The 20020-nt window shown below is 52.2% G+C and overlaps 1 protein-coding gene across 2 annotated transcripts in view; it reads right to left on the bottom strand.

Annotated features, from left to right (window-relative positions):
- Positions 1 to 1573: 1573 nt before the first annotated feature.
- BCL9L (BCL9 like) overlaps positions 1574 to 20020 on the bottom strand; it is a 47703-nt gene continuing 29256 nt past the window's right edge. The window contains exons 2-8 of one of the 2 annotated variants that reach the window (XM_030964818.1): positions 15024 to 15387; positions 13234 to 13356; positions 11844 to 12054; positions 10959 to 11043; positions 8143 to 10534; positions 7457 to 7708; positions 1574 to 6191 (exon numbers count right to left, since the gene is read on the bottom strand). In XM_030964818.1, the coding sequence (XP_030820678.1) occupies positions 5032 to 6191; positions 7457 to 7708; positions 8143 to 10534; positions 10959 to 11043; positions 11844 to 12054; positions 13234 to 13356; positions 15024 to 15324 (4524 nt within the window). In that variant the 5' untranslated portion in view covers positions 15325 to 15387 and the 3' untranslated portion in view covers positions 1574 to 5031. Of the gene's footprint in view, positions 6192 to 7447; positions 7709 to 8142; positions 10535 to 10958; positions 11044 to 11843; positions 12055 to 13233; positions 13357 to 15023; positions 15388 to 20020 lie in introns of both variants that reach the window. The other variant, XM_030964817.1, reaches the window with a different exon arrangement.

Genomic DNA, 20020 nt, shown 5'->3' on the forward strand with positions numbered 1-20020 from the left:
GCAGCACCGCATCGTCAAAGATGAAACTTTCAAGTAATGGCTGCTGTGGTTGTTCAGGCATGTACATGCAGCAGAGAAGGGCAAGTCTCTTAAGCCTGCAACAGTGTTCTCCACGCTTGTACCAGTGAGAAAACCCATTGCAGAAGCATTGTAAACACCTCCCCAGTAGGTTATGGTGACAACTGTGTTTCTATATGAAAATGTTATTGAAAAAATAATAAAGTATTCAATAATAATAAAAATATTTACAGTGGTCACAAAGTCAAAAGAAAATCTGCACTCAAATGAGAGTGAACAGACTACACATCTGTTGTTACTACAGCTTTTTGCACTGGTATGTACAAATCTTTAGGAAGTTTTGAGGTAAGCTGTAATAAACAGGTGAATAAAACACCAGTCTTCTCATGTGTAGTGCTTGTAAGCATTTGTCTGTAACTGTGTCACTTTATTCAAGGGAGATGCATCAGAGAGGACTAAGTAGGCAGATGGCACATTTCTGACAAGCTCTGCTCAAAGAGCTTAGAGGAGCACCTTGCTCAGATTCCCCTTCACCAGTGCCGCAGAAGGCTCTGCTGTGTTCAGAGTCAGTCCAGACCTGTATTACCTCTCTGCTTTACGGAGCCTCTTCCACTAACTGCAGCACCTCCTGCCTCAGTTTTACAGCAGCTGCTAACCTGCCTGGAAAACTGTCCTTACATCTACATTTGGCCCAGACAGCCTGGGAATGGCTTGGCTCAGAGCTGGCAGACCTTCCCCAAAGAGTTGCCATTGTTCCTCCCATAGCTGCCTGCAGCCAGCCTGATGAATTTGGATAAGAAGAAAGCAAGAGGAACTTTCCTTCACTGCAGAGGAAGCTCTGCTTTCCACTCAGCAAAATCCTTACTGTCTCCTCAAAGTTTGCATGGCTGTCACGACACCTTGCCCCAGAGTGGGTTTCCCTGCTAAGTACTCACACTGCCAAAGCCACCCCTGTAGCCCTCGGGCAGACCTTCATCCTCCCCAGTGGAGCTCTGCTCAGCCCCTATGGCACGGCTGCCATGTGAGGCAGATGCACCCTGCCCACCCAGGCTACCAGGAAGGGGGATTGAGCCAAGGGGAGCTCCAAGGTGGCTTCTGCAGAAAGCAGGGAGATGATGCGTGGGAAGACGATGTCACCACCATCCACAGCACAGCCTCTGCACCTCCAGTCCCGGACTGCGGTCTACAAACAAGGCTCCAACAGACAAACCAGAGGAAGCCCTGGTCTCTGATGAAGGCAACTCCAAAGATGGGAACATGAAGACCCTCACAACAGCACACTGCTCTGCATTTCCTGCAGGGCAACCAAGTCTCCCAGGAGACAGAGCTGGGGTTCCAGCAGAGCATCCTGCTATGCACACACAGTGATCACAGGGCCGTGGCAGGCAGTGGAGCATGCATGGGTGAGTGCAAGTAAGGGAACGCATGAATGAACGTGTGCCTGGGAGTGCTGCAGAGAAGGGGCTCCCCCAATGCCCACACAAACCTTCCAATACCTCACACACTCTCTGCTGCAGTCCAGTGGAAAATCATGTGGAAAAATACAGGCACAGGGTCAGGTCTTGAAATTTGTCTTTTTAATAAAAAGGCACCTATAAAACAGGTCAATACATTACAGGCAGCACAGATACCCAAAAACAAGCCTAAAAATTGTTTCAAATAAAAACCAATAAGATGTCTTCACATATTGTATTTATATATTTATATTTATATATATATATTTATATAATGGTACAAAATGACTGGGAAGTTTCTCCATGGGATGACAGAGAACAGGTCAGTCAACTTTACCTCAATGTGAAAGCTAATTCCAGATGTGTGATTATCCAACATACTGAAAGATGCAGTTTCCCAGCATTTGCTTTTTTGGAGCTGGAAAAACATGGCAAAGTCATGGCTAAAAGATGGGCAAACCTTCTACTGTGATTAGGTGGAGTCAGTACACAGAACTCAAGGTGAGGAGCCGAGCAATAAACTACAAGACACAAGACTAGACACAGGTCACGGCAGCGGGCAACCAGCTGATGGCAAACCTTGCCCGAGTCTAACAAGGACTGGCTGTCACTGAGCCTCCAAAGGAACTCCTGCCACACTGCTGATCACAGACATGGTTGGGAGCAGCGCCCCAGGGCACAGGGGTGTTAGGCAGCATTTCTTCTCCCCATTGTTCAGCCATCACAGTGGTAAGGGTAGGGCTGGCTCCAGGGCAGTGAGATTTTGCAGAAGAGCACCAACTGCTGCTCCAGAGTCCTCAGCTCTGACCTAGCATCAGGATCCCTTCTATATCCAGGGCTGCTGAGTCAAAAGGCTTATTGGTCACTGAAGGACAGGTCTTCCTCCTGTTGCCAGGCAGAAATAGCATCACACTGCCACATCCCTGTGAGCGCTCAGCACTAGTCTTCTGAGCACTGCACAGCATGTGCCACAAGCCTGCAGGCTCCTGCTGATACAGGGACAATGTGCTGCTGACACAGTGAGGACTGCAAGCCCCCGGCAACTTCTGTGTCGGGCTGGGCAAAAGGGACAACAGGGAAAGTACAAACACATGGAGAGCTCAACCAGGCTAAAAGAACAGCTATCTACAGGCAAACAAAAAAACTTCCATATAGAAAATGTTATGGCTTCAAATTAGCCAAGACTTGCTGGTAGGTGATGAGCAAAGTTTGGGAGTATAATTGGTATTTGGATGTTTATGAGAAGCTACCAGCAGCCAACAGCCTGAAAAGCAGCCAAGAGAAGCTACAGCCTTTCAGGCAAGGCAAGCTTAGAAGGAGCTACATCTGTTTGAGCCACGTCCTCCTGCATGAAACAGACACTGAAAGGATCAAGACTCCAACCAGCTAACAAGTCAGGTCCAAAGCCTGAGCTGAAGATTATTCTTCTGCTCCAACTGTCTCAGCAGGAAGGAGAATTTCTCATGATTGTTCCTGTTTAACCACTTCAACCCATGTTACTTGCTCACATTGTATACAACAAACCCCTACAAATCAGGAGACTAGAGCAGGATCCTTCCTCAGATCCAAACCCATGCTTCTCACCCAGCACTACAAAATGCCCCAAAGCTTCAGTGTATTCCTAACTGGACTTTATGATTCCATCTTCTCACAGACTGGATCAAGACAACTGCTGGGCTGATATTTCAGCACCCACCAGCCTTTCCAAACAGCTTGCAACCTGACAAAAAGTGTTGCTGTTCACTCACTACTTGGCAATCTCCCTTTCCAAAGCCCTCTCCTCCTGGCAACAGCAAGTTGGGAAAGATGAGCTCTGTTATAAGAGAGGTAGTGTGTTAAGCCTGGCTCTGCAGAGATAATCCTCCAAGCAGTGTTCCTCCAGCAGTTGTGTGCCCCAGGTTCACCAATGGATACTGGAATTGCACATCCTCACAGAGGTCCAGAGATACTGTGCTATGTGCAGAAATGTGCATGCATCATGACACATTCCCCTCTGTGAAAAAACATGGGAAAGACCATCAGAGCTGCATGCAGGAAGACATTAGGGAGTACAGGATGGAGAGGGTGGAGTGCATCCAGAAAAGCCAGAGTTTTTGCCAGCCTAGGAATGAGAGATTGTAACTCAACTTTGGCCTCTTCCGTCTGAAGCACAGGACAGCCATGCTGCTGACACTGAACGCTGAGGTAGAGTATTGCACTCAAGGACAGGTCCTCTTCAAGAGCTGGACCTCTCCTGTGCCACAGGGCAGGGCTGCTGCCAGTAGCTCAGGTTATCATGGAGTGAAGACTGCCTGCAAAACTCTACAGATGAAGGACTGACAAGCACAAGGAAAACCTGGGAAAGCATTCAATGGCAGGGAAGCAGGACGCAGTGGTGAAGGGTAATGAATGGGTAATAGACTGGTGTAGGAAGGCTGCAGAAGATCAGGGTTCCCAGCTAGCCTTTCCTGGAAGCACAGGAATGCATCGCCTCACTCACCTCAAAGCCCATCTGTCCCTACCCACCACAACACCTTGCCTACAGGGGACACAGCATGAAGGGAAGAAAAGGGAGTAGAGGTGACAGAGCTGGTCAAGACCTTCAGGTCCGCACGTTACCATCTGTGAAGCCCAGATTCTTCATGCTTCTCCAGCTGAAGGGCCGGCATCCTTCCCATCCCAAACACAGCAGCTTCTCCTGAGAGCAGCAACAGCTGCATCCTGTAAAACCGTGGCCTCTGCCCTGCCAGATGAGCACCGTTCCAGCAGCATTTCACTGGGGCTATAGCTTGGCGGCCTCCCCCGGCCCAATGGCCCTTGGTCAGTGGTTGTGTTGGTGTACTCAGCACAGTATCCATGTATCCACGGGACCTGAGATCTGCATGACACTGCACCACCCCCTCTCCACACACATGCAAAACCATTCAGATTTGTGAATAACACAGGTCTGACAGAGTCACTCTACAGCGGGATCTCTCAACACCCTGTGCACCCTGGGGATCTTCCTGCCTCCCCCACGGAGAGATTTCAATCCTTGTACACTGTTGCCTTTAGCATGTTTTTTTCTTTCTGTTTTTTAAAACATGTTTTGAGGCTTCTATTAAAACACAGAAATACAGGACAATTAAAAACCAGCACAAATTTTGCCTTTCCCAGCGACCTATTTACAGCTAGTTCCAAAAACCCTCTTGCACATTTTGGTTGCTTAAAAAGGAAGGAGAAAAAAAAGAGAGAGGAAAAAAGGGCAAGAAAAACACTAGACGGAGGAAAACCATAAGTGAAAACTTTACAAACTGCCACAAGGTCTGGATGTCCCTGGTTGCCACGCAGGGTTCAAAGTAACAGCCCCACTCCCAGCCTCTTCACCCTCCCCTTCCCCAAAAAAGAAAGGAAAAAGAAACCCAATTCACATCAAGTTTACTGCACATCTGGTTTGCTGTGTAGAGGCAAATCCAATATGAAAAGCATCCCACATGGTGTCCTCCACTGGCATTGGCCCCCAACCCGCCCCCAGAGAAAGGTTTAAAAATGTTTGTAGGCGCAGCCCCATCCCCGCCCCAGCCCTGAGTGCCAGTCAGGGTTAAAAAGGCAAGTTCGCCATGTTCCCAGGCCCAGGGATATAACTCATCTGGCTGTCCAGGGAGACACTCCTCTGCCTCATCTGGTGTGTGACCATGAGGTTCTGCTGAGGCGGGGGCCCCATGAGAGAGCCCTGAGGTGACATCATATGTCCTGTCTGGGCATACATCTCCCCTGACACAGACATGCTTCTCTGCTTGGCCTGCATCAGCATGAAATTCTGCTGGGCCATCAGGCTCTGCTGCGGAGACATCATGCCCTGGTGCATGCTATTGCCCATCATGCCTTGCTGGGGCGGTATGCCTGTCCTGCCCAGCATGGGCACTTGTCCAGGATGGCACATGGGCATGCTGAGTCCCCTCTGCACGCCCTGCTGCCCGGGGAGGCTGGAAGCATTCATACCTGGACGCACAGGGGGCTGCTCAGCCATCATGTTCTGCAGGTTCATGAGGTGGAGGTTGGAAGGCTGAGATTTGGGTGCCTGGCTGTCACTCTTGGGGAAATACTGCAAGGTGCTGCTTGGCTTCTCTGATGGGATGATCCTGGACAGGTCAAACTCCGGGATCCCCGTGGGCGTGGGGCGGATGACCTCACTGAGCTCGGGGTCGTTCAGCACCGACGCCACCCCAGGAAGCACGGGCGGGTAGGGGTCACCAATCCGAGGAGGGATGTTCTTGCCCATCATGTGCTGCTGAGGGGGCATCTGGCCAGGCTGCTGGGAGGGAAGGTCCTCAGGTGGCAAGGGCATCCCTGGCGGGTAATGCTGCTGCATCCCAGGGCCACCTCCTGCACTGGGGGCCATGGGCATGCCTCCAGCAGGAGACGGCATGGCATTGTGGGGCTGCTGCATGCGGGGGAACACAAGCTGGTTGGAAGGAATCATCTGTGAACTGTTGGGCACAGGGCCACACTGCTGGTTCAATGAGTCCTGGGGACCCGGGGGCAGCATCATGGGGTTCTGGGGGGGCACGCCCGCCCCTGGCCCACTCGGATGCATAGGAATGTTGGAGCCCAGAGGGTTTGGGGAGGACATCATAGAGGTGGGGGGTGGTTCGTGGGAAAGGGGCTGCTGACCAGGTAGGTTCATTCCCATGGGGCTCTGAGCGGATCCAGGCCCCACAGAGTTCAAGTGCAGTTGATTTGGCTGATTCCCCGTCACGCCTAAGGACAGGAAAAAGAGAGAAGAGTTAACCCTTCCTACAAACTTTTCAGGGCTGTAAAATCCACATCCTGAGAGCCTGCCAAGCAGTCCTGCTCAGAATGCCCTGAGCATGGAGCATGATGCTCAGAAAGCAGCTCCAAGATGGGCTTACAAAGCACCAACATCAGGAAAAAGTGTCTCCAACTCCAGCTCCTCAAGCCCACAAGCACCAGAGGGCTCTTCCAGCTTCATCCAGTCCCATGCTAGATTTGTAATTTCTTACATTCCCCTGATTTTAGAGTCCTGACTGGCTCTGTGTGTGCCTTACATCATGGTCTCATCAGGGCTCTCAGCTACCTGAAAGGCAGCAAGGGGTGACCCTTCACCCCTGCCTGCCACAGGGTTTGCCACCCAGCAAGCTCCAGTGACCACACAACCTTGGGTGCTGAGGAGCAAAAAAGCAGAAGAGTCAGCAGCCCGGCACAGGTGCTGTCTGGGCAGGAAAGTCTGTGCCCATCAGAAAAGCAGAGCAGCCATCAGTGCTTGCGGAGGCAGCCAATGCATTTGCATGCCTTGCGGTCAACCTAGGTGATTGCTCAGAAGTGAAAGAGTCAAAAAGTTGATTTTTCATTTCCAAAACTGACAAAAATATTTATCAGACGGCTTTAGACCCCTAAATCAAGTGGTAGAGCATGTTGGAATTCCCCTTTGGGCTGGTCATCACGTGACCAAAAACACTCATTTGCCTAGATGTCCTCACCAGTGCCACCAGTTAGTGGAGCGTATCTGGCCTACTGAAATCACAACTGTGCTACAACACAGCCTTGCCTGCGCAGGCACTTGGGCTCCACTCAAAACACCAGACTCCCAAGCCCCATTCAGAGCATCCCTGTCCCACTGCACAGGAGCACAAGGGCTCTAAGCAGGAGACCTCTGCCTGCAAGCTCTGAACCTGACAAAACTTCAGGAGCCATGAAAACTCGGGCCAAATACATCTCCATGGGTAAAGGTAAAAAAATTCCAGGTCTTGTGGAAGAAGGACTCCTCAAGCCAGACCAGCTCATGTCCTTCCACCCAAGCCAAAAGCTGATGGACAGCCTGGGCAGAGGGCAGGGAATTGCACAGACTGTTATAAACAAGGGGAAATTTAAGCTATGTGACATGGCAGTCATGGGGAGATCAGAGTTCCTAATACTTTCTCCACCTGCTGCCTCAGGTCCACTGGCAGTCACAAGACAGTCTGACCCCTTGCAAGCCCACCTCCAGAAGTAGATACCTGACATACTTCCAGGTGGGAGCATAGGCCTGTCTGGCAGCAGCTCATCATCAGAGGTGGCGATGGTTTTGATGGCATTGTGGTAAAGTGGTGTGGAGCTGGGCATGGCATACTTGGACATCTGGGACATCATCAGTGAGAGGGGGTTCTGGGAAGGGGATGGATCTGGAGAGGAAGTAAAAGGCATGTTTGGATTCATGGTGCTAGAGGTGTTGCTGGCTGGTGCAGAAGAGCTGCTCCGAGGCCCAGAAGGGAGAGAACCTGCAAGAATGAGAGAGATCAACTTAGTATTGTTCACCTGCAACGGCTTGCTCCCACCAGAGAGCAACCCTGACCTCTGGTCACTGTGACCAGAGGAGGCTGCAAAGCACAGAGCTGGCACAGTGCAGCACTCTCTGGACTCTGAGAAGGCTCATGCAGAGACCCTGCTCCAGAGCAGTGACAGACTTCCACTGAAACCTGCCCCTGACTGCCCAGCACAGACATAGTGTTTGCTGCATGTGTCACAGATCTACCTGAAAAGGCCCTGTTTGGACTCCTGGGAAAACATACTTGCTCTATGAGATGCAAGGCCAGGCACAGGAACACATATCTTCCTGTTCCAGAGAGAGCTTGTGGGCTGGAGAGAAACCCTGTCCACACACTCATCAAAATTAAGCACAAACATGCACTCGCATACAAGACACCCAGCATACCCTGCTCCAGTGCTCCAATGGAAGCAGATGAGTTCATATTGAGAGTCTGCTTGCTCTGGTTGACTCCTGGGCTGGGCATGGTGGCTTTGGGAGATGGCACCCAACCAGGGGAAGAAACAGCCATAGAAGGGGACTTCAGGCGGCTTGGTGAGCCAGTTGGAGACCGGACGTTGAGGGAGGAACTCATCACCTGGGGGGACTTGAGGGGTCCAGACTGGTTTGAAGGTGGCATGCTGATCATCTGCGAGGGTGTCTGTGGAGACTTGAGACTGGCAGATGGGGAGGTGACCAGGGGTGAATGCACCTGGCTAAGGGTGGGAGACTTGAGGTGACCCATACTGGGGGAATTCATCTGGTTGATGTTGATGGTGAGGTCAGAGGGCCGGCGGCCCAGCCCCCGGGAAGGTGCTGGGTGCATGTTGGCCAGGTTTCCCCCTGGTGTGGGAGTGGGATTGGAGACTGGAGGCAGAGGAATGTGGCTGAGTCTGGTGGTGCCACTGATGCTCCCAACAGGCATGGTGCCCTGCTCAGGGCTAAACATGTCTGAGCCACTGCCCATCTCCTGGGGCAGGTTGGGATAAGACCCTTGCCCTGTCGAGAAGCCTTGCTGTCCTTGGTTGGGGAACTGTGAGGGAATCATCATTTTCTGGGGTCCCGTTAGTATTGCACTGCCATTGCCATTCTGAGCCCTAACCCTGGCCAGCTCCTCAGGGTTCATGCCCTGGTGGGTCATCATTTCAGGGCCCCTCATCTTCTGGGACATCATCATCTGCTGCTGTGGGGTCATCTGGACATTGAGGTTCATGTTCATGTTCATATTGACATTCATGTTCATATTGAGGTTGCCAGGGCCCATGGGTGTGTCCATGTCCCGAAGGCCTGACTGACTCATAGGGGGGCTCAGCATCCCCCGAGTGCCTGCAAAATCCATTCCCATTGGGGCACTGCTCAGGGTCTCACCCGTTATCTGCCCCGCAAACATGGATGGATCCATCTGCCTGTGAGCCTGCATCATCCTCTCCATTTCCATGCCCTGGCTCATGGAGTTGTTGGATATCCCCATGGGCCTCTGCATTGCCACTGGGCGTTTCTCCATAAGCTGATGCCGCAGAATCTCCTCTCTGGCACGGGGATTCATAAACCTTTCTGGGTCTCCTTGCCCTGGTGGGTAGGGTAAGGTGCCTTGTGGAAAGTTCCCAGGGCCTCCCATAGGAGACATATCATCGCTCCATCCCACGCTGGGCCTGACTGGCCTCTGCATGGTATTCATGGGCCCAAGAGCATCCAAGGGCATGTTCTGCATCCCTCCAAAGCCAGAGACTCTCTGCATTTGATTCCCAGGGAACCGTGGGCCAGGGAAGGGTGGCCCTCCCCGCAGCTGCAGAGGGTCCTGCACATCTATGGGTGCCCGCAGCTGGCTGCCCATCCCTGGTGGCCACTGCTCTCCAGGCTTGCTGTGGTAGGGTGGTGGAGGCCCACGCATCATCATGCTCCCCATTGACTGAGGGATCATGATCTCCTGCATGGGCCGGCCATGGATGCTGATCTGCTCCTCTTTCCGTCGCTTTTCCTCGTAGTACTCTTCCTGCAACTTCCTCCAGGCCACTTGCTCTGGTGTCAGGCTGTCCTGGTTCAGCCGCTGCATCATCATGTTCATCTGCTGTCCCATGTCAGGACCAGGGTGGTGAGGCACCTCATGTTCCAGACTGGGCCCACCAAGGCTCTGGGTCTGGGAGATCATGGACTGCAGAGGCTCTTCATACTTCTTGATGCTGGCAGGGGGTGCGGGGGGCTGAGCAGGGGCAGCCTGTGGCTGAGGGGCAGTCCCCCCCTCACCTGCATTTTGGCTGGACTTGAGGAAGGGCTCGGCCTCCCCACTGCGAAGCAGCAGGCGCTCAATGTCTCTCAGGGTCTGCAGAGAACGCTCTCGGTGCTCCAGCTGCTCCTTTGAGAGCCCTTCTGAGTTCATGGTGTTTCTGGGGCCCAGGCCTGCCTGCCCATTCCCCGGCATCCCTGGGCCCTCTCCAAGGAGGCTGGAGCTGGGTGTGGCAGAGGAGTCCACTTGCCCAGGCTGCATGGTGCTGGCAGATGCAGTGGGTGTATTTGGATGGTTACTTCCAGGCTGGTTGTTGCTGCTATTGTTCCCCAAAGAGTTGGGAGTCAGATCTCTCCGGCCATCTTCACTTGTCCCTTCCTGAGGCAGGCTGCTGGGCGCAGGCAAAGGTGTTTGACTGATGGCCTGAGGTGGTGGGGCTGGAGGCTGTGGTGGGGGAGGCTGTGGCTGTGGTTGACTTGCTTGAGGAACCAGTGGCTGGGACTGTGGAGTATTGGCAGCAGGAGGGTTAATTGGAAGTGGCTCAGCAACGCCCAGCACTTTAGGAGCAGGTGGTGCCTGGCAGAGAAAAGGGGAAGAAACTTGAGCAGGGAAAGATCCTAGGAAGGTATTCTTCCCTGCACCCTGCAGGAGACCTCTCTGTCCCAAAATGAAGCCTCATGGCAGTTCACCTTCATTCCTTGCAGGAAACAAAGGTGGGTACTACTACATGATCTAGGAACGCACAAGCAGGTACTCTGCACACGTGGCTGCAGGGGAACATGCCATGCCCCATCCCAAACTTGTCACAGCTGACAACAGCAAGGACTTGAGCCAAACAGATTTTGCAGCAAAGCAGCTTCTCACCCCACTGAAAGGGCATTCTGGCAACCCCTTCTTTCACAGCTGAGCCAGGGGATGGGGGAGAATGACCACATCAGACTGGAAGGGTAATAGTCGTCAGCATGTGACAACAGAAGCTATTGCTTCACAGGCGGTATACCTGGTCTAGCTTTGCCCGCGGGACATTCTGTTGATGGTAGGCCAGAATGGAGTCAGCTCGGCCCTGCAGGACAGCTTCTGCAGCTCTGGGGAGAGAGCACAAATCACTTGAGAACAAGCACTGTGCCCCATCCTACCCACCCAAGGCCCCAGCTGCCACCTCCGTTCTTCAGTTCTACAGGAAGAAAGAAATCCTTAGAGGTAACCAAGAAGGGGGAATGTTCTCAGAGTCCTCACATATGTCCTGCACAGCCTCCGGTGAGGATCTCCAACAGATGATCACTTGCTGTTCAATTTCCCTCTTCTCATGTCCCTTGACAGGTTTTGCTTTGTGCCTGCTGCCCTAAGGTGGTTGTCACCAAGATGCATTGGAATCTCCCACACTGAACCTGTGATACAGCAGAGCTCTAAAACTAGGCTAGTTTTAGCCTAGGCTAAACAGACTAAACTGACTTCTAAGACTCTATGGTTAAGACCATGCAGGACAGAAGAGAGGAACTGTGTGGAGAATACCGTGTGTTACATTACACTCTCTGTCACACCCACCGCTTAGATACTTTCAAATCAGACCAGCAGCCCACACTGCTTTGGGAGAATCATTTTGTTGGATGCGACAAAATGGGCTCCACAGTGAGTGAAACAGAGCGCAGAGCCAGGCCTCACTGGTAGGAAGTGGGCATTTAAGTCCACGTTTGTCCACCTGCAACAACTACCAGCATACCTCACAAACCCCAGAGGCTTCCCACTCTGTGCAACCACAAAGACACAGATTTCTCCAGCTCTCTTGTGCTCAAGGGCTGCATGCAGCAGGCAGGTGTGACAAGGCCGGCCAGGTGTGGCAAGGCCAGCCAATACCAGTGGAGGAGGTGTGGGGTTTACCGCTTACGTGTTAGCAAGGTGCGTTGTAAAGACGTAAACAAACTGTGAAGGCTGCTTCCCTGTTCCGCCGCCGCCGCCTCCTGCAGCCTCTGACCGCAAGCCAGGGGCAGCACCATGGGGCACACCGGAAGCACTGCTCTCGCTCAGGTTAGGCAGCGGGTTGGACCCTGGACCAAGCTGTGGGGCCGTGGACATCGCAGGATCTGCTACATTACAGCCTGCGGGAGCAGAGAAGAGGAGCTGCCGGGCGCTGCTGCGGGGGCCGGAGCCCGCGGGCGGCACGGACGAGCCGCCAGCAGGCGGCAGCACCGGCCCGCCCGGCCGGGGCCACTGTCAATCGTCAGCCGTTATTAAGTAGGATCCATAATTAATATTACTAAGCGCTGCAATTACCAGAGGCATGCCTTGCCTTCCTCTACCTTAACCCAGCTGGCTCCCTGCTCCCCTCCAGCTGCCTCTCCCCATCGCAGCAGCCTCTGCAGCCCGATCCTGCCACCGCAGCATTCACACAGGAGACATCGCCGGGAACTCGGTGCGGGGACACGGGCGCTGCCTCGTTGCCAGCCCCTGCCCTTGGGCAGCTCCACCGTGACGCATTCCCGCCAGGCAGATCTGGGAGCAGGCTGACCCTTCGGCACTATCCCTTCCTGCGCAGGCTGCACAGGCTGTGGACTGTGCCAAGAACCGCAAGTGGATGTTCCAGAGACAATGGCAAAATGCACTGGCAGGCACAGAGGCCACACTCTTCTTGCTTTTCTACACGTTCATGTTCTCCAACAGAGAACATGGGCATCTCCTCGGGTCCCACAGGACCTCGCCCCATCTCTCAGATATTCTTCCCCGTTACAGTTTGAAAGCAAAGTGAATTGTAGATACAAAATGTCAAAGAATGTTGATGCTTTTGGAAAACAGAGGAGACCTACAGCTCATTGTCCCAAAAAGAGCACACCTCAGGCCAGCTCAGCTCTGCCTGAACCACTGTCAAGACCCCAAGAGCCTCTTTACACTGAGCTGTCTTTACAACACAGCTGCAGAGAGAAAGGTGAGTGGCTTGGCAGAGATGCAGCTGCTGCAACAAGAGCAACGCACGTTGCACTCTGGCTGCCACTGTGACCAGGGTAGTGTGGCCAGAGCAACATACAGCAGGGACATTCAACCTCAACACTTTTCCCTCCAGCACGTCTGTAGCATCTCCACAAAATAGGTCCAAGGCCTCACTGCATGGCAAGCATTCTCACAGCACAATGACCACCAACTGCAATGGGCCCCACAACACTCGGTTAAGTGAGCACACACAGGCAAAGCTAGAGGTGCCAGTGTCATCAGCCCTCCTGATGAGCCGTAGGAAGGACCTGGCTTTATTCAAGCTTCAGAGTGGTAAGGAGGCAGTGACTCACTGTGTGCACTGCTGATGGGTTTGTCGTCTTCCTCGCTGTCCGGCCCAGAGCACCATTCATCGCCGCTGTATGGCTGCTTCCTTTCCAGCACACACCGTCGCTTACTGCGGGGAGCCACCTCACCTGCAAAGGGACAGGGCCAGCAGAGGTGCTTAAGGGGCTGAAAGGCTGGGGTCCTGCCCAGCTGGGTGCTGCGTGCTGGCAGCGCCAACCCAACCAGGATGCACTGAGCAGTAAGCCTTACGCTAACATCTGCCCAGCACTGGTTAAGAACCTGAAGCATCTGCTCAGTCTGGGCTCCTTGTTTAGCAGACAGATCTAGTGAGACTTCCCTGTGAGAGCCAAAGCTTCAAAATGAGATGTATTTCTTACCACCTGAAAGGAATCTATGCACATAGGATGTGTCTACCTGCAGTTCCAAACTAGAGAGCTTTGGACATTAACTGTAAATTTAAAGGGTCTGTGATTCAGCAATTAAAGGAGGGGAGGGCACATTCACATCCTTTGTAGGAACAAGAGACAGACTCTGCCCTTTGTCGACACCAATCAGGCAAGGGCCTTCATGCTCTCTATAAACTTGTATGCTCCCTCCACGCGTCCACCCTCTCAGATGGGACTGATGCAGCTCAGAGAGGAAGTGGCTTGCCTAAAGGCACTTAGGGACTTGGGGAGAGCAATCAGACACAGGATGAATAACTTCCAGTCGTGTGCTTTAACTAATGAAACGTTGTCTGGCCTTACTTTTTTTACGTTGTCTTTTTTACATCATGACCATATTCACATGATCTGTCAGTGTATTAGGAACATAGGAGATTCGGGCATTTCTGATCAGGCCATTTTAATAATTTTCCTGTGGAAGTGTGGTTACAAGACAGCTCTGGGATAAAACTGCAAATGCTAATGATCAGTAGTGTATGGTTACCCCTGTAACACTACAGGGAGAAAGCCTTCCCAGTGGCAGGAAATTAATTCAGGTATATTCTACCTGTTGTTCCATGGCACAGCTCTGGCCTAAGCCAGTCAGGCACCATGACTTTGACTGTGAAAACAAATCCGTAGGGGCACAAGCCAGAACTGCAGCTCTGCGTCTGCAGACAGGGTGTGAGTCTTGGTTGGAACCAAGGGCACAACCGGAATTTCTCCCCCTACAACTGTCTGTGAGATGCTCAAGTATCTCACACAGCCACTGAGCTTTATGGAATGCAAGAGGTTACAGGGAAGGCTGCTGAGGACAGGGTAGGCAAAGGGTTTAGAAGCACTGACTCAGCCCTTTTCCAGAAGCCACATGCTGTAACACAAGAGTGATCCATTGCTGATGAAACCACAGAACTGTTCAGACTGTGACCCTTGCAGCAGTTCCTTGCTAACCATGACTGAGTCGTTGGGCAGCTGCAACACCACTAAGCAGCTCTCTACTAACAACAAGAAGATAGAAAACAACTCAGTCTCAAGCTAAAAGTTTGCACATTGCACATGCAGGGGCGTTTGGTGTAGTTTCAGTGAACCATGCTGTTGCTTAGATGGCCTCAGTAGCCTGTGAAAACCAGTGCCAGATTCTGGGTGTAACAAATGGTTTAGGGAATGAAATGCAAAGCAAATGAGAATTCAGCCACTCTAGTCCAAAAACTGCAGATGTGACAAGCAGTGATGCAAAGTCACACAGGCAGCCAGGACAAGCCTGAAAGAAGACACAGCACAGAAACCAAAGATGCTCCCATCCCAAGTCCTGCCAGGATGTTTGCAGCAACTGAGAGGAGGACATGCTGAGGCAAGGTCTAGGAGAGCATTACCTTTTGATTCTGTGTCCTGTGATGGGGTGCTGGCTTCTCGCTGTTCTCCGGAGTCCACTGAGATGCTTCGTTCCCGCTTCACCTTGCCCTTCAAGGAGCTGAAGTTTGGGACAGTGTTCTGGCTGTTTTTCAGTCCAGAGTTGCCAGGGGAAATTTGAGTGGCCTTGCTGCCATGGCTGCCTGCCCCCACACCCTTTGAGCCCAAGTTACAGGTGGGTGCTTGGCTCACATTGTGGTGCTGGGCCAGGGCATTGCTGCTGCCTGCCTTGCCATGGCTGGGCAGTTTGTTGTCAGGGTGCATTGGCTTGGCTAAAGCTTCCCACAGTGCCAGTGGAGGGAGCTCGCAGGCCCTTCAATCAGAACCCTGCAAGAGAAAAGAGCAGCAAGTCAGCACAGTGCCCCTCACACGGGTGCAGCTGCTGGGGGCACAGCACAGGACCAGTGCACTGGGGCTGTTACTTGGTCACAGGGCCAGACAAAGTCCATGGCAAGGCACAACCCAGAGCTGCTCATGCTGGGAATTAGCCCTGGCCCCTTTGAGCAAAAAATCCTGCTCTGCAGTTACTCACTCACATCATGACAAGCTGTAAACTCTCACCCAGGCATGGCAGACTTGCCAGTACTTCAAGGAACAGCCACAGACATAAGAGCCCTCATTTCCAAGGCCAAGATGAGAAATGGGTGCTCCATGCCAGCCTGGCCCTTTGGTGAGTAGAAGGATGCACAGAGCTATTTTGCAGGTGTTCCCAAAGACATCTTTGTGACCCTAGAGAGAAACTGAGTGCCCTACTGTTTTCAGGAATCCCCTTTGCTGATAAATAAGTTTCCTCTGTACTGCAAAACACACAGAAGACAGCTAGACAACTGAACAGACAGTCTTGACACAAGCTTATAAAGGGAAAACTGGGACAGAGCAGGGGACAAAGGTTGAGGCAACCGAGAAGGAGGCAGAGAAGGGTTCCAAGGCAAGGACAGAGCCGGGAAGTGCAGGCACTCATCAGACAAGCTCTGCTTCTCCCAGGGGCCAGAGGGACAGTTCCAGCTCCTGCTTTAAGGCTCTGGGTGAGGGGGTGTCCACTTTAGCAGAAGCTTCCAGCCCAGCAGGATGATGCAATGTGCCACATACCTGGATGATGCTTTCCTGCTCAAAACCCAGCTTAGCTGCCTGAATAGCCCCGCAACCTGAGGCAGAGTTTAGCAGAGAAGAGGAGGTTAGGGCAGAACACAAAGGTTTCTGGGCTGAGGGACATGCATGCAGCTAAGCAATGCTGCAGCAGCCCTCCTTGCAGGATCTAGTTGCAGAGTCTCATGCTCACACGTGGAATATTCCCCTTGGAACTCTGCACAGGCACTAGAGATGACTGGGATGCAGCTCTGTATCACACTGTGTATTCTGGAAGGCCACCACAAACCCTTGGTCCAACACACAACCCTAATCCTGTCACAGTAGTTTTTACTTCTTGTGGAAGCAGGAGGGAAGGAGAGTAAACCACATGTTCATGGAAGCTGAGGTATGACTCTGTTTGCTCACATCTGCTATATGCTTTGCATGACACCCCGACGATGCACCCGAGAAGCTTCCCTGTGCACAGGCTGAGAAACTTCCCAGCACACAAGGAAGGGGGTTGCTGTGGTCTGCTCCTCCTATTTGGACCACGCAGGCCAGATGCTGTGCACAGATTTCTTCTGCCACCCAGGGACAGGAAGTACCAGCTCCAGACCAAACCCCAGGTGTCTAGATAGTACCGCAAGAGCTCAGCAGCACTACACGTGCTGCTCCTGGCTTGCTAAAGGTGAGCCTGGAGACACCACTAGCAAAAGCCAAGTGCTTGCTGTGCCAGGGCAAATCACTGCACCTCTGCAAAGCAAGCAGAGTGAAGCACATTTGGTAGACCCATAATCCCGAAAAGATTGTGATCGTCACAAGGCACAGGCTGCAGCCCATTATGCATCGTGAGGGAGTCCTGTGCTTGCAGAAAGGGTCTTCTCTGCAAAGGGGTCTTCTCAGCACCTGCCTCCCTGCAAGCTGAGCCAGGGGGTGCTGGCATGCTATGCAAACACGTGGCACTGCTCGCCCAAGCATTCTTCCTTAGTTATGCACAGCTTGGCCTATCACTGCTTCCCAGCTAGAAGTTGTTAGTTGCTCCCTCCTCCTCCACCTCCGCCCCACACACCTCGGTGAGGGCTCTGCTCTAGCCTGGAGGAAGATGGTGAGCTACAGCGCTGATTAATTTTCACAGCACATAAGGGAGTTGCTAGCCCTTTAAGTGTCAGCCAGTCTCGCTTGCTCGCTCTTGTTCTCCAGAGACCTATTAATAGCAGCTGGAAAGATCACATCACTCTCTGGATATTTATACCCCTCATTCCACACCAGGAGAGATTTATGTCAGAGCTGTTGTCCCAGTGCCTGCCCAATTGCTCTGTCAAACCACTTGCAAGGGGAGGGGAGCTGAGCGGGGAAGGAGACATAGAGAGGGCAAGCAGGGAGGAGGAGAAGGTCCATATGGCACAAGCTGCAGCATTAAGCGCACACGCTGCCTGCAGTCGCTGGCTGGCCAGCCACAGGGAGCCTTCAGCCCCACTGGAAGAGGTTGCTGCCAGACAGCATTCCAGAAAGCAAGCCCTGCAGCAGCTCCTGCTGCTGGTGGCCCAGAGGCCCTCCCCCACCTCTGCTTTGCCGCACTCACAATCCCTGCAACACTCTGCACCACAGTCCTGAGGGTCACAAAGCCACTGATGGCATTGTGTGGCTGCACCCGCTGAGGACGTGCTTCCATTTCAACAGAAGCTTGGGAGATCCAGGTCTGCCTGTGGCACATCTGCACAGGCATGATATTGTGTTTGTAACAGATCCCAAAATGCTTCACTGAAAATGTGAGTGCTCAGCAGCACTGCAGCACAACCCTAGCAAAGCCCAGCATGGTGAATACTTCAGGGAGGGAGGAAGAAGTCTGTAGCCCTGAAAAGCCCACACCTGCAGAGCCCAGAGATACACCTCCTGTCCCCCTGGTTCTCAGATGAGACTGCATGGAACACACACCTCGATCCTGAAGGACCTGGCAGTTGCCATGACAAAACATTCAGGCACTGCCTGCAGCGTGGATGAGCCTCATCAGCTGTGAGGTTCCTCCAGAATGTAACATTTGGGGGGCACCTACCTTCTTTCTTTATTTTGGATTAGGCTGCTGCTCCAGGGAAGCCATTCAAAACCTTGCCTGAAGCAGGATGGAACTGACAGAGGGACCTGGCTAAACTTTGGAAAACCTTCCTCTTCTAGTGACCACTCAGAGGGATAACACTTGCCTCACAATTCCTAATGAGACAAATGCCAGAAGCAGCTGCCTGAAGATTGTGCTCTGCTTTCAGGAGTAGCAACAGCTGGATTCTGTTGCAGATGGATAGCAGGGATCCGCCTCAGCCTCTTATCTGTCTGGCCGCAGCATGACAACAGGCATCTCGACTGCTGTAAGCTCCTTCCCCACACCCTGAGACTCAAACTAGATTTGAGCAGGCGTGCCATACATCTGGGCCACAGAAGACAATTAACTAGAAAGTAGATACAGTGACACCAGGAGACAAACAATTCAAAACATCTTGAAAAGAACATGACAAAAAGAAGACTGCACAGAAATCTGTCTTTCTCGGCAATTTAGCAACACACCCATCCAGCCTGGTAGTTTTACAGACAATAGCAAACTTAATTCCCAGTCCTGGTTTCTGTCCATGGCTACCACCAATCCAAAGTAAGATGCCTGGGTTTTGGGTGCCTTGATTCCACCATCATTACACAGGGGGACAACCCAGCCAACCTCATGCAGGGAGGGAGGCTTTCAAGGCACAGCAAGTATCTGTTGAACAAAGGGCTACATCCAAATGCAGACAGCGTTTGCACCTGAAAAGTCACAGCTTTAATCAAAGGCTAGAACCTTAGTAGACAAGAAATCTTGAAACAAAACAACATAAACTGCTTTCAGGAAGTCTCCTCCAGTATTGTCTGAACAGCAGCAGAGGGAGAGAAGGAGTAAGCTCTGGGCAGGAGAGACTGGGCTGACATATTTGCAGTCTGGGAATTGCTAGATGAAAGTTGAAGAAACCTGAACCCCCCCCACCCCTCGCATTCCCGGAAGACTTTTTCTGGTGAATCATGCTCCCGCTCTCTCCACAGGATGATAACGTGGATTCCCAACACAGCTGCAAAGATAAGGAGCCCACCGCTGCCACCAGCCTTGCAGATTCCGCATCTGGGAGTTGGCCAGCATTGCTGCTGTGCTATCCCTCTTGGAAGAAAGCACAAGAGAGGAAGCCAGGACAGCAGAGCCACTATGATTCAAAAAGGAAGGTGCTTCACCACACCTCCCTCCCATCAGATGCTGGGAAAAGCTCTTGTGAAACTCGGAAGACTACCAAGTTGAGCACACACACTGGATACCAGAACCCAGGCCTCCTGAGCTGTGCTGTGTGTTCCACAGCTCACAAAACCCAACATTCAAAACGGGTTGTGACACAGTAATGCAACACACAGAGTCATCAAACCCTTCTCTGCCAGCCTGTCTGGCTGTTACTTCCAGACAAAGTAACAGCCTTCCTGTTACTTTGTCTGGAAGTAACAAAACCAGATTACTATTGCAAACACCCTCTAAGTACATAACCTATGCTGATAACCACCCAATCACTCGCTGCAAGATGCAATCTTGACCAATCCAATCCAAATCCCATGGACACCACCACAAACTCATGCTGAACACCTTGGCTTTGGAAATGAGAGGTCCTAAGCAAGCTGAAGGGCTTCTTGAAGAAAGACATTATGCAGAGAACAGCAGGAGAGACTCCAGAAACCCACTGCTCCTTCGTGACATACTGTACTCTCCAAATCTGGATGAGATCCCCAGCACATGACCCAACATCAAGATCCTAGATTACCAGTCCTCCCAGGGTTAACAGCAGAAGGGGTTGAACACCTCAAAAAAATACCATACTACATCAATAAAGTCAGTGTA

This window comes from Camarhynchus parvulus, chromosome 24 (genome assembly GCF_901933205.1).
Source record: "Camarhynchus parvulus chromosome 24, STF_HiC, whole genome shotgun sequence".
Lineage (NCBI taxonomy): Eukaryota > Metazoa > Chordata > Aves > Passeriformes > Thraupidae > Camarhynchus > Camarhynchus parvulus.